At 38.6% G+C, this 13,471-nt stretch overlaps 3 protein-coding genes across 4 annotated transcripts in view; 1 reads left to right on the forward strand and 2 right to left on the reverse strand.

Moving 5' to 3' along the window:
* Positions 1–1,084: 1,084 nt before the first annotated feature.
* On the reverse strand, positions 1,085–3,751 carry LOC117829774 (peroxiredoxin-like 2A). The gene is made up of 5 exons (XM_034707447.1): positions 3,500–3,751; positions 3,244–3,335; positions 1,990–2,130; positions 1,628–1,792; positions 1,085–1,538 (listed from the first exon to the last, which is right to left on the reverse strand). The coding sequence occupies exons 1-5, from the start codon at positions 3,648–3,650 to the stop codon at positions 1,404–1,406; spliced, it is 684 nt and encodes a 227-aa protein (XP_034563338.1). The 5' UTR covers positions 3,651–3,751; the 3' UTR covers positions 1,085–1,403.
* A 334-nt stretch (positions 3,752–4,085) lies between these two features.
* On the reverse strand, positions 4,086–8,264 carry dydc2 (DPY30 domain containing 2). 2 transcript variants are annotated; one of them, XM_034707445.1, is made up of 9 exons: positions 8,177–8,264; positions 7,748–7,900; positions 6,216–6,323; positions 5,657–5,827; positions 5,346–5,582; positions 5,109–5,258; positions 4,635–4,706; positions 4,342–4,491; positions 4,086–4,215 (listed from the first exon to the last, which is right to left on the reverse strand). In XM_034707445.1, exons 2-8 carry the CDS (start codon positions 7,892–7,894, stop codon positions 4,378–4,380), a joined length of 999 nt encoding a protein of 332 aa, XP_034563336.1. In that variant the 5' UTR covers positions 7,895–7,900; positions 8,177–8,264; the 3' UTR covers positions 4,086–4,215; positions 4,342–4,377. The 2 variants fall into 2 exon arrangements, with proteins under 2 accessions (XP_034563336.1, XP_034563337.1); XM_034707446.1 differs by lacking the exon at positions 8,177–8,264 and adding an exon at positions 8,001–8,157.
* Positions 8,265–8,411: 147 nt separating this feature from the next.
* scn4aa (sodium channel, voltage-gated, type IV, alpha, a) overlaps positions 8,412–13,471 on the forward strand; it is a 30,765-nt gene continuing 25,705 nt past the window's right edge. Inside the window, exons 1-2 of the mRNA XM_034707449.1 lie at positions 8,412–8,506; positions 10,696–11,059. The gene's annotated coding sequence lies outside the window, so the exon portion shown is untranslated. The remainder of the gene's footprint in view (positions 8,507–10,695; positions 11,060–13,471) is intronic.

The raw sequence follows: 13,471 nt of genomic DNA on the forward strand, positions 1-13,471 counted from the left end.
CACCAAAGAACGACTTCTCAACTTGTAAACTGGGACCATCCAAGGAGCACGTGAACGCAGCATTAGACACCAGCGTTTTTAGAAACTGAAATCAATGAAAGTATCATTTTATTTTAGAGTGTATAAATGACCGCTGACTCCTTTCATGTCCTTTTAAAACATGACATTCTTTGTTTATCACGTTAAAACAAAGTGGTTTGAGTATTATCTGCAAAAAGAAAATATACAACTTCTGATATATTCAATTAATTTGGTGGTAAAGAGTGTAAATTGAAAGCTGTAGTCATCACTATTATGCCACTCAGTTCCTCAAGTTGCCAGGTATTTGTGCAGATTTACAGTTTCAAATTTTAAGTCAAGAATAAACTTCAGATTTGTTGACAGGTCTTAATTCTTAAATACTAGCCTTTGTAAGAATTATTAGCCTATTAGGATATATATTTTTTAAAACAGCTTTTTATCTCCATGACTTGTTGGACATGTTTTCTGTGCATTTATGCAAGTCAAACTTTGCTTTTATTTTCTTAAAAGTGTAGAAAATTAAACCAATTTAAGATTAATTGAGATTTAGGTTTCCATTAAAGCAATGAGGAACAGTATTGAAACATTTTAAGATATAAACACACATGTACATAAATAAGCCCTGTAATGGACTGGCGACCTGTCCGTGGTGTACTCAACCTCTCGCCCAATGAAGCTGCGATTGGCTTTTACTTCCAGAGATGCCTTTTCTGTAGTACAATAGTTTTATACAGTTACTCAGTGCAGATATAAACATGCTGTCATCATCACCAGTACAGAAATATAAATGCTTATTACTTATAAAATGTACTTCATGAAAACCTTAATAATGAAGCCATTCAACAGTACTGTAGGTTCACATTTAGTTCAATGCAAACACACTAAAAGAGGATGCATGGTTTAGTGTGAATGGATCAAGAGGGAGATAAAACAGCATGAAATACTGATCCTACATGGTGATGCTGGCTTTGAAAATGGTCCAACCCTTCACCCAAAAACTTCAGAGAAAACATCAAACATCTGGACAACTTTCCCCAAGCAGTGAAATCACAAGAGAACAAAATGTCGATCACAAAGCAAAGCTTTATTTTCCAAAGGTTGTGGTTTCTTGGCGCTCAGGGTAACAAAGTCAAAGTATCACAGAGCAATATCTGAAAGCTGAGTGTCAGGTATCAGGCCTGCTTCCTCTGTTGAGTTTAAAGACAGACCATCATGAACACACTCAGATCCTTGTACTACGAAGTCATACTGCAAACTGTATCCTGAGACCAATACACCAACAAACCTGCGTCACAAAAACTTACACTGCCGTTTACCTTCTGCACTTCCATCATCTCTTTCTTTAACTTTTGCTGCTCTCATTAAGATACTAGATCAGTTATCTACCAGTGACCATCTGAGCTTTGTCTGTTCTCTATAGGGCGAAGCTCTTGTGATATTCTTCTTGCAGCCCAGATGACATGCTCAGGGTTGACTTTGTCCCCAAATTCAATCTCTCTGTGCTCCAGAAGTATTCCCTGCAAGAGAGTAAAAATCAATGTGTGGTTCTCCTCGACAGAAAAGAAATGAAAAGAGCTGAAGGTGAGATTTTACAGGGTCAGTTTACCTGCTGCCCTCGACCAATGACATAGACTCCGCCAAGCACGAAGCCCTCTCCTGAAACATTTCCAAAGAAGCCGTTCCTGAAGGCCCTCAGGCCGTTCATCCACACGCCAACACGCATGAACCCCAAGAGGCCAAGCTTCCTCTCACGGGGTCCATAAAACCTCTTCTGCAAGGCAAAGACAAACAAGAAGCTTTGACTGATTCATGCAGATCTAAACTGATTCTCCACACACTATGAATGACTCCAGTGTGTTCTAATTAATGATGCTGGGGATCTGGTAAAATCTGGTTTAAAAAGGTCGAAAAACCCGGCATCATGAGGAAGGTGATGAAACAATGTTTTAATTCATTACAAAAATCTACCTTTTCATCCAAGAAGATCTCCCCTTTGAAGTATGGTCTGAAGTTCTGGACCTCGGTGCCGACGTCCTCCTTCACCACAGCAAACAGAGGGACCCCGAGCTGATCCAGCTGGGGTTTGAGAGAGGACAGCTCTGCAGCCTCCTGCAGACAGAGACAACAAAAAGACCCTCCATTAGATCTGTTACTAAGAATACACTTCACATTTCAGCTGGTTCATAATCAGCCTTTTGTGTGTGTAGTTGGAAGATTTGTTTCAGATTTCTTATGATTAGATTTGTTATTGTTAGATTTAAGTTTAAATTGTTATGCCATGCCTCATTTTGCCTTCTTACCTCCAAATTAAATCACTCCATCTTTTTAAACCTGTTTTCTTGCCACAGTTCACAGATGTATCTGCAGTCCTTTATAATGACATGCATCTTTAAATGTAATGGACTGTTATTTCACTCCAGCTGCATTTGTTTTGGATCTTTTAACTTTTGCTGCCTCTGTTTGCTCTAGTATGAGAGTCATGTGATTTTGTTTTCTTAAATTGGGCTACAAGTTCATTTAATCTTATTCCAATAAAACCCTGTTCAAACTTATAAAACTTGATGTTAAGCCCTAGGGGTGTTTCCATCTTTTCAGGCTGAGTTTTCTGCAAAATTTTACAAAATGCAGATGAAATCGATTAATTGGAGTTTTTAATGGTCCCACGATCCAGGGGGAGCCTGTTCCATAATTTAGAACAGCAGACTCTCTTGGATTTTTTAAAAGAAAATGAAAAGAAATATCTTTTTGCTTTATTAGCTTTAAATTGGTTTCAACTTTGTTTTGGAATGCATTATATCCTAATGTTTGTTTTATATCAAACATCAACATTTTTATTTGGTTTTACTTGTTTGTTGTGTGTTTTTTGTTTGGGTAAACACTTTGGACTACATATTTGCGTGGAAGATGCAATGCATTTTTCTTATTATTGATATTTTTTTAGATTATTTTGTATAATTATTATTATATTATATTATATATTATTTATTTTAGGGGGGGGGGGGGGGGGGGGGTGCAGATTTAAGAGAAAAAACATGGAGTCTAGGATCTGAATATTCTGCTTGATGCAAACAGAATAAGAAAAAAGCTTCAAAAGGTAACTGAAGAATATTTAAGGCTAACATTGTTACATAAAAATTCTCTTTTCAGGGAGATCATTGTTTAAAAAAGGTGGGGAAAAAAATCCCATAGACCATAATAAGAGCTTTGAAAAACTGTGTTTACCTCTCTGCACAAAAATCATCCAGGCCTCCTCACTGCCATGATGACAGCTCCAGAGCTCTGCCACAGACTCCTGGCTTTCAGGGTTCTGGTGTCTGAGAGAAGAAGAAATCAGGAGAAAGGTTTAAAGAGTTGAGCAACACTAATGCTGCATTCCAACTCCACAATGTCTCCTTTCAACACCACACTCAAATGTAATAAAGTCTGACTCATAAGAGATTAGCATGTGTTAGACATATAAGAAAGATTTTTGACGTACCCCCCTGCAGAGTCTTGAGGTCAGTCTCCTCTAAATGCTTCAGAGTTGCCTTCAGTGGAGGAGTCAGGAACATGTCAGTGAAGTAGTTCGTGACTCCAGCGAAGAGGCTGCCGATAGTCGCCACGGCGTTGGCGATGATAGCCGTCGCCATATCTCCTCTCTGTCTGATTATCGTCTTAATGCATCTTCTACCATCAACCCTGCAGCTGATCTGACGCTGCACAGACACTAAAGCGCATTTAAACTCCAGCTCGGATCCTCCCAGCTGTTCTGATCAGGACTCCTGATTACAGCTGCGTCTGATCAGTGACGCAGTCCTCCAGTCTGCAGCGTGGAAACCGTGAAACTAACGATTTCAAGTACAAAAGTCACATTGTGCAAAAATGTTCCTCCTCTTTGAGGTTCAGAGGTCAATGAGGAAAAGGAAATCTGCACAGTCATACAGTTATATCTCACATGTTGCAAGTTTGCACAATCAAAATGAGATGTTGCAACCAGCTGAATTAGCTCCAGATTGAGCTGGATGTGGGATTTCATTGTACTGTATGTAAAGTATAAGTCACATGCACACAACTGAATGAACAAATACAGTGTGATAAATGTTTATTTTTAGAGTTAACACTAACATATTTCATATTCATACAATACATCCACCAGATTCTGGAGTTATTTAACCTTCATATTGGATCATCAAACAGCTGCTTTATATCTTCTTCCTAGAAAACAACACAAAGCAGTGACACAATTCTAACAGCTACAACAACAAGAAAAGCATTTGTTTGTGACTTTATTTACAAATTAAATGGATCATTCATCTATTCCACTTGTGATCAGTTCTCTACCTTCCCCTGCTTGTCTTCCACATCAGAAGGAGAGGCTTAAGCTTCCTCTTGTGGAGCCACAGGTTTCTCCCTCTCCTCTGCTGCTGCTGCGTCGCTGTCAGCCGGAGCCGAGTTATCAGCGGCCTCACTGCTGCGTTGATCGTCTGTCTCCTGAGATGATATGATCATGTCAAGCGTTACACATCACAGTTCCCCCTGTCTGCATGACTGACTGACACACTGTCTCCTGCTGCTTTGGCATGTTTGTTCTTAAAATCAACACTTCTACCTCTAAGACAGAAATATTGTAACACCTTGTCTTGGTCTTGAGGAGATGGAGTGACTGGTTTCTGCGCCTCCTCTCCAGTTTGAGTTGTCAGCTCATCCTGTTATGGAAACAGTGTGGTGTAGAAAACAGGATTTTAATCACAGCTGATAACAGAGTCTCCTAATTTATCATCATGAATGACACAAGCAGCAGATTCTGACATTTAAGAGGCTTAAAGCAGCAGTTTTTTAGATTTTACAAGGTACTCTTTCAATATCCATTTGACTGAGTAGGTCTGACTCCTGTCTGTATTTCCCTCCTCCTTTCTGAACACATCCTCCTAATCTCCTCAGCTGTCTGTCCTCAGCTGGCCTGTCATGTTTATCTTCAGCTCGCTCTGCCCTTTAATCTTCCTCCTTATCTTGTCGTCTTTCCTGACTTGTTATCCTGCTTTTCTTGCATCCTGAATCTGTAAATATCAGCGATTCAAATCAGCCGCACAGAGCATGTATTTCTTCACCTCCTCAGTGTGTTGAGGTTCAGGAGAACCAGAGCTTTGTTTGTCGTGCTGCTCTTCTGTTTTGTCTGTTTTTGAGTCATCAGCGTCTTGGCGGGGAGTCGGTTGTGAAGCTTCTGTCTGCTCAGATTCAGTGTTAGCTTCATCAACCACCTGCAGAGAGAGAACAACAAGTAAGATAAACATCTGAGCATCACAACTTTCCATGTGTTGTAGATTTAACTCTCAAAGTGAACTCACCTTGTCCTCTTGGTCAACGTCTTTCTCCTCACTCCTTTCTTTCTCATCTTCTTGATTCTCAGTTGGTTCCACCTCAGTTTTCTCTTCTGCTGCTTCATCGCTCCTCTGCTCTGTTTCAGGTTTTTCATCAGGCTCATCCGCAGACTCCTCTTTGACCTCAGAGAGGGAAGATCTGCTGGCCTCCAAATCTTTCACCTCAGGAGACTCTGGATCGGTTATTTCATCCGTATCCTTCACCTGGCACAACACAAGATTCTCAAACATGAATCATGCACAAGAGGAAGCAAAACTTGAGATCTACTTTTTGTCACCTCTGGTTTGGCGTCATTATCCTGAGCTTCTGTTTTGTGTTCCTCTGTTTCCTGCTGGATTTCTTGATCAGGAGGGTTTGGTGTCTCTTCTGTTGCAGGTTTGTTATCCTCAGCAGCTCCTGTTGAAGCTGGTGCGGGTGTTTCAGACCCTGAAGATTCCTGCTCAGAGATCTGTTGATGTGATCATGATATCTTTCTGAAGTGTCTCAAAATGACATGCTGAGTTATTTTTAATGAAATCCAACTGGGGTTTAAGCTTGTGGAGTACATTACAGTGATGACTTTGCTTTCCTGGACCTTCCTGTCTTCACCCTTGATTTGATGTTTGTCCTAGCACTTGATCTTTGCTTAAAATAAACTTCTCAAAACAGGGATAAAGGGGGATCATGTCACGTCTAAATGCTGAAGAGACAATATTTAAACAAGTATAAAGAAATAAAAACAAAAGTCTCATGAGTCCCTTAGGCAGAAAAAGAAAACTGTTATATTTAAGATGTTGACAAAAAGATTCTGTGTTCAAAGAAGTATGAGTGTTATGTGTTATGTGGACACGACATACTTTCTTAGACTCCTCCGAGGCCTCGCTGGTTTTTGGCTCCTCCTGGTGTAACGCCTCCTCTCTGGCCTTCGCCTGCTCCTCCCTCTGGAGTTCCAGATCAGCCTTTTTCTGCAAACAAACAAAAAGCCTGTGACTTAGACTTACAAAAATTACCCTTATGCAACTTTCAGCATGCTCGATATCTATTTCTACAAACTCAGACACCTTTTAAAGGCTTGTAACAAGCTTGATCCTTCCCCTGTCAGTGATAGTGTCTTAGTCTAAGCTAGAGGTAAAAGGTTTGTGTTTGCCAAACCTTGCTAAGCTTGGTAACTTTTTAGCTGTCAGCCTGAGGAGCTTAGACAGTCTGAGTCTGTTTACTGCTTTACTACAGCCTTCCAAACCTATTGGAGATCAAGGCTTTGAGGTAGTAGTAGTAGTTGTAGAGAGAGGCGGTGGAGGTCAGAGCAGAAGAAGCTTTGATTCTGGGCGGTTTAAAGCTGAGAGCAGTGTTTCCTAGGAGAACAAAGACTCAGGATGAGGCAGCTTTTTATCATTACGGCCCCTCTGTGGAACACCCTACCTGAAGATCTGAGGGCTGCACAGAGCATAAATGTTTTTAAAAGCAAACTCAAGACCTCCTGTTTTAGACTCGCTTTTAACTGAGTCTTATTCTATCTTACTTTATTCATTTATTATCTAGTTCAAATTTTAGTCACTTTTTTAAGTATACACTGTGTTATTTTTAATTATTGTAGACAAATATATATTATTTTCCATCAATTTTATGTCTTTATTTTGTATTTCTTTATTGTGGATTATTTAATTCTTATTTAGTTATTAATTAGATTTTATCATCTTAACATTTTTACAGATTGTCACCAAAGGTGACAGGGCATTTTTAGTCAGGGCCCCACAACTATGGCCCTACCTGAGGAATTGAGGTCGGCTCAAACAGTACCTGCTTTTAAATCACTCTTAAAAACTTACTTTTATAGAAATGCATTTCAAGAATAAATAAGCTGATTTTAATGTTCTGTTTGTTTTTAATTTGTTTTTAATTAGTTTTATTCTGTGTCCAGTTTTACTCTTTTAGTGGCTCAATTGTTTTACTGACTGTAATTTCAGCACGACCTCACTGTATTTTTCAAGCACTTTTAACAGCTCAGGTCCAACACATAATGTTTTTCCCTGCTTCTAATGCCATTTTAATCTCCCTGTCTATTTGTACCCTTTGTGTGAAGCACTTTGTAACTGTGTTTTGAAAAGTGCTATATAAATAAATGTATTATTATTATTATTATTATTATTATTATTATTATTATTATTATTATTATTATTAATAACTGTATCGCCCCTGGATGGATAAAGTATGTCTAAATTATCCATGCATTGTAACATTAGTTAAATACAATTTTAGAATAAACTAAATTAGACACTGTTTTTTGAAAATTCATTATAAATATGCACTGGTGAAATTAAATATCACTGACACAGACTAGTGTGTTGTATACTAGCGCCCCCTGGTGGCAGGTTACAGCACAGCAGCTCACCTGCTCCTCGTACTGCACATTATCGTTGTACTTGTAGAGCCAGTGGGCGAGGTACAGGATGGGGTTCACTGGACGCTGCTCGGCCACTTCCGCCAGTCCGTCTTTCAGACATTTCCCTAGGTGTGTTTTTAAATACTCCGAGTCCATAGTTCCCTGTGTGGGAAGTTAAAAAAAACTTAAAATAACACATATGAACAGAAAATAAAACACCCTGTTGACTGTTTTATACAGGGGACACATTTCAGCGACGCACCGCTCTCGTCAGATAGAGGAGCGGAACCTTTAGTGGCTTTTATCCACGTCAGTGTTTAACTACACATTAAAAAGTAACACTACACTGTTTTATTTATCAAGTATATAAGTACGTTAGGTTTTGTAACACTATTAATTAACCAAACAAGACAAGAGAAGACATCGCCCCAAACAAACCGTTTAGATGAGTATCCGGATGTAGCCGTTAAGTCTCCATGGTAACGGCGTCCCGTTATTAACGCTCCCCTCAGTTTTTTAAGGTTCCTACTATCTCTAATACTTCCCTTACTTCATAAATCTACCTCTACAACAAATATTAAAAACAAATATTAACAAGAGGAATTGAAATCATAATACTAAGGCGATTCTTTATGATCCTTCATAGGAAAATGAAGCAATTAAAGGCATTAAGAAATAACCCAGACCTAGCTTTTAGGCTAACTTGCATCCAGATTTAACATTTCTTCATTTTCCAGACCACATGGGGAGAAAACAGACTCAATAAAGGTTGGTATTACAAAACTGTTTCATAAAAGTCAAATCAACTCTCAGCATTTTAATATTTTATTCTGTTTTATTTACTTTGAGTGTAGTATCTTAGTTTCTTTTACTGAGTTTTAACATCTTATTTTACCTCCAATGTTTCCTCTTTAAGATATCATGAAAACCTTTCCCTCAGCTTGTTCAGTAACTTTTTCATTTATTATTATTATTATTATTATTATTATTACTATTATTATTATTATTATTATTATTATTATTATTATTATTATTATTATTATCTATAATAATAATAATAATAATAATAATAATAATAATTATTATTATTATTATTATTATTATTATTATTATTATTATTATTTATTACATTTTTCTTTTTGCATATATCATGTCTTAACCTTACATATGGATTGTGGGGTGGGTTTGGAGTCGGTGCTGGGGCTGGGATTTGGATGGGGGGATCATCTTATTTTTTTTGTATTTTTAATGTATTAAATTTTTGTTATTTTTTTATGTACAGCACTTTGTGTTACATCATATAGGATAAGATAAGATATTCCTTTATTCCTTTAATTCAGTTGTTGCAGCAACCCAGACATAAGTACAATCGAGAATAAGTTTCAGTAAGTAAAATAAAATAAGTAAAAATAAAAATTGATATATAAAGATTGAACACAAATTTGATATATCTACAAATGTTACAAATGGTGTAAAGAGTGGTAATTACAGGCAGTATTAAAAAATGATTCAGTAGTGACAGGTTGAGATGTGTGATTATGGTTTGGTTATGACAGATTAAGCAATAAGCAATAGGAAAAGTGCTTTACAAATAAAGTCTGATTGATTGATACAAACTTTATATGAACCATTACTTTACCCTTTCTATACAACTGCAACCCACTGCATCAACTCTAGTTATAAATTCACAAAACTGTGAATGTAGAACATTCATGTCCACTCAATCTAACAAACCCTGGGTCAGATTTCTTTATTAGGCTATATGTATTGTAATTGTAGAAGCGCCTCGTCTTCAAGCAGGGACTCTCGACACACATGGGAGAGGAGAAGGTGGGGGAATTGCAAGCGGGCTCCATTTCCAAGAAACAGATGACACACAGTTAGCATTTGTAATCACAGATATCATTTTCCTTGTATAATCATACTACACACCTTTCAGCCAAATATAGCACTGCATCACCAGGAGGACTCATCCCCTGGGCTGGGTAGCGCCCTGTCCATCTTACTGCACCTATAGAGAGTTTTTGTCACATGATAAAAAAAAGTTTAGATAAATTAACCTTTGAAGGATACTTAATTCCATCTTTGAGGGATTTTTTTCTTATTCTGTGTTTGAAAGACAGGAATTTAAACTTTTGTTTCCTATAAAGCCAATTTATTTACAATGTGAATGACACCCTGACATTTTAACATGGTGTCCACATTTTTGTTAAAGTGTGTTTTTATTCAAAAGGAAGTAATAAGGAGTAAGTAATCACAAAATGCACTGTTAAGAGTGTGAATAAAACAAATATTTAGAACATTAAAACCAACTACACTGCCCTCTTGTGGTCGTTTAGGTACCTCCTCCTAATGTAGGTTTTTGTGGATACTTTTCTTTTCAAATGTAAAGTTTTAGGCCTTGGTTTCATTGTAAACAAGCTGCTCATATTCTCCACCTTTTCATGAACTTCTATTTTCTCTGACAGACGATAAAAGACGTCACCCTTCCACATATCCATCAAACACAAACTCTTCAAACAACTCTGTGATTTCAAAACATGTCACAACCAAGTACCTGTGCTCAAGATTTGTGTTGTAAATTATATTGCAAATTAATTTATGAGCTGTCTTGTGGAAGTGAAAGTGTTTCTGGCATGAATTAGGAGTTGTTCACATTTAAAAGTACATTTTAAAAAAACAATAAACACATCATAAATGAGGAATTCTTTAAAACCAGTCTTTGCAGGATTAATTTAACACTGCAAAGAAAAACTTTCTCATAAAGCATTTTCACATCTTTACAAAGTGCTACACTGGGTAGAATAGTACCATGAATGTGTTAAAAAAGAATTAAAGAAGGCACCTTCAATAAAACAAAACATAAATAAAGAAGGCATGAAATAAGATACACAGACACATTATTAAAAGAAAGAGAGATATTTAAGTATGGTAATTCTATGCTTCTTGTTTTGCAGTCTCTGCAGCAGGCTCATCCCAGCCGAAGGTTTCATCTGCGGCGCTGCAGCTGCACCTCAGCTCTCACAAACCAGCTTATTAACTTTCTACCACAACTGTAAATGCTTGCAGAAGCCACCAGCTGTGTGGGAATGAGACGTGTTCCTCTGCAGAAGTGTCAAAGTTCTGATCTGATCCTACCTGGACTGGACTCCTCCGGTTTCACTGCAGGACACCAGACTGCGTCAGCAACAGCTGTCCTGCAGCCCCGCACTGGCTGCCACAGGGGGAGAATTACGTCCTCGGCGTGAGGCTTGACGGAACACTGGATTTGTTTTTCTACAATACTTGGATTCTGTTGGAATATTTGCTTTACTGTGCAAGGTAAGCTGCCACCTGAGTCTGTTGTCTTCAGGCAGGCATTGAGCTCAGAGTTGAGTCCTGTATGAAGCTCAGAATATAACAGTTTTCTGCAGGTTGAAGGGTTTACTGGCAGGTGCCAAATGGCTCTGATGATGGGCTAAGTTCTGGTTCACCTTTCTGCCTTTACTGCCAGCCTCTTATGACTTTAATGCTTTCCTTTATTTGCTTTAATTGGACTCATTCCTGATTTGAAGATAGCTCATTTATGCTTTTTTGTGAAATGCCTCAAATTCTCTGCATGAATAACTTCACTTACCTAGTTTTTTTTTAATCAAGTAACATCTATTTAGCTGTTTTATGATACAAGGATACTTTAATTTAAGGAAATGGTAACACAGTTTGTCCCTACAAAATGTTTTTGTCTTGGTTCTCAAACCAGCTGATAAAAAATCAAATACAAAGATGTGTTTTAATATGGGTGCTTTGTTCTATAAATAAACAGACCTGTAATTGAGCTTGGGTCAAATTTGGCATTGGTAGATTTATGGCGTCTCAACAGTACTTATGCATGAGAAAGCATGGGACTTCTTGTGTTGTGGAGCTGCATGCTCTTGCAGCGTTGAACCACTGTCTCTCTGCTTTATTGTGTTACAGACAGAGAGAGAGAGAGAGAGAGAGAGAGAGAAAGAGAAGGAAAACAAATCACAAGCATCAGAGCGGCCTCATGTCTGCACCTGCCAGGTGTATATTCCCTCTCCAGTGTCTTGGCTGTAATGCCCAGTGTGGACACTTTGCAACCTTCTCAACCCCACTATGCCTCCTCCCACTGGGGCAAAGTTGTATTTTTAGCCCATGTCTTCATGGCAGATGGGCAAGATACTGTGATGCTGTGGATGCTCAAAGACACAGTTTCTCTGCTGTTAATCCAATGCCACTCAAATCAGTGGTGTGGGACTACAGCCTGGCTCCTTGCAGGGGAAGCACATTTTTTGGACACAGTGGAAGATGTGATGGCTGGTGTTCATGTTAGATGCATCTGCTGCTCTTAAGATGAAGCCTCAGGAGTGGGGCACATTTAATAGTTATGAATGGGGTTCCTGAGGAAGTGTTTTTAAGTTGATTGAGTCCAGTGAGCGTTCATGATGTTTCATACAGAACTCAGGATTCATTACCTTTGTGCGTTACACTCCACTGATGATATTTCATCTCTCATTGCTTATGCTTTAGGAAACATCTGATACATATTTCGTGCTTTGCGTAACCTGTAAGGCGGTAGGTATAAACTGTCTTCCTCTGCTGGAGTGTGTTTGTGTGTCTCGCATCACATGTTCTTGGACGCAGAAGGTGTTGGTTTTGAGTTTCTTTCACCAAGTAGGCCCATGTGACCACTTGGCTAGGCCTCCCTATTTTCCAGAGGATTCAAAAGGTGAAATGAGGTTAAAGATAAGCTGAGCTTTTATGTCAAAATTTAACATCATATCTGTCGAGTCCGCCAATTCAGAACAACGTTATCTGAAGTGCAGCTCTAGTTTTTCCATCTGAACGTTGTGCGACAGCGTTAAAGGTTTTTGGTGAGGGCTTTGTTTTTAAGTAGATTGCTGAGACGTGAGCGGCTCCTTCCTTTATGTGTGTGGTTTTTAAGGACTTGATTGGTGTAATGGATATGATAATAGCTCCCGGCGGCCCCTCACAAGCTAGATGGAATATTCTCCATAACACCTCCACATGTAATCCGCTCAGATTTCCATGCAGCAAGCGCAAAGGCCAAATGGGTCAGTGAAAATCTGTTCAGACAGATTATATCAAATTATGATATAATTCCCAGATCTTGCATTTACGGATCATACAGCAGGTTAATTTACTTCATAAGTCATCAACAAGTTTAGAAGTATGACGACTCATTAGTGCTTTAAAGGCTCCTGTTCTCTTAGCTTCATCATATCTAGATCTGTGAGTACTAACTGTGGTCATTGACATGTTGCAGTGCTTGGCTTCATCCTCTAATATAAATCTGGATTTGTAAATCAGCAGGTCTATACATCTGTGAGCCATCTGACCATCTGCCTGCAGGAGTGAGATTATTCACAGCTCTCCGGTATGCAGCGACAGAAGCATACCGCAAATGACAGCAGCTGTCCTCCCAACAGCAACATAATGCATGTCGAGATACACTTTCTGCCACTCAGTCCAGTGTGTGCACGCATCTGATAAAGACATCAAAATAAGAGTGTGAGTCTCCAAGGGCTTGACCCTGAGTGCTTGCTGAAGCCTTGAAAGAGGTAATTATTCCAGTCTGGTTTGAGTAAACACGCAGTGAGGGATTGCAGAATTTACAATGACAGGTTGGGAAGCAGCAACAGGTGGAGAGGTCTGTTTTAATGTGACTCCCTATAGGGTTTGAAATACAAGGTTAACTGGCGGGTGACAAGGTGT

The sequence above is a fragment of the Notolabrus celidotus genome, chromosome 18 (genome assembly GCF_009762535.1).
Source record: "Notolabrus celidotus isolate fNotCel1 chromosome 18, fNotCel1.pri, whole genome shotgun sequence".
Classification (NCBI taxonomy): domain Eukaryota; kingdom Metazoa; phylum Chordata; class Actinopteri; order Labriformes; family Labridae; genus Notolabrus; species Notolabrus celidotus.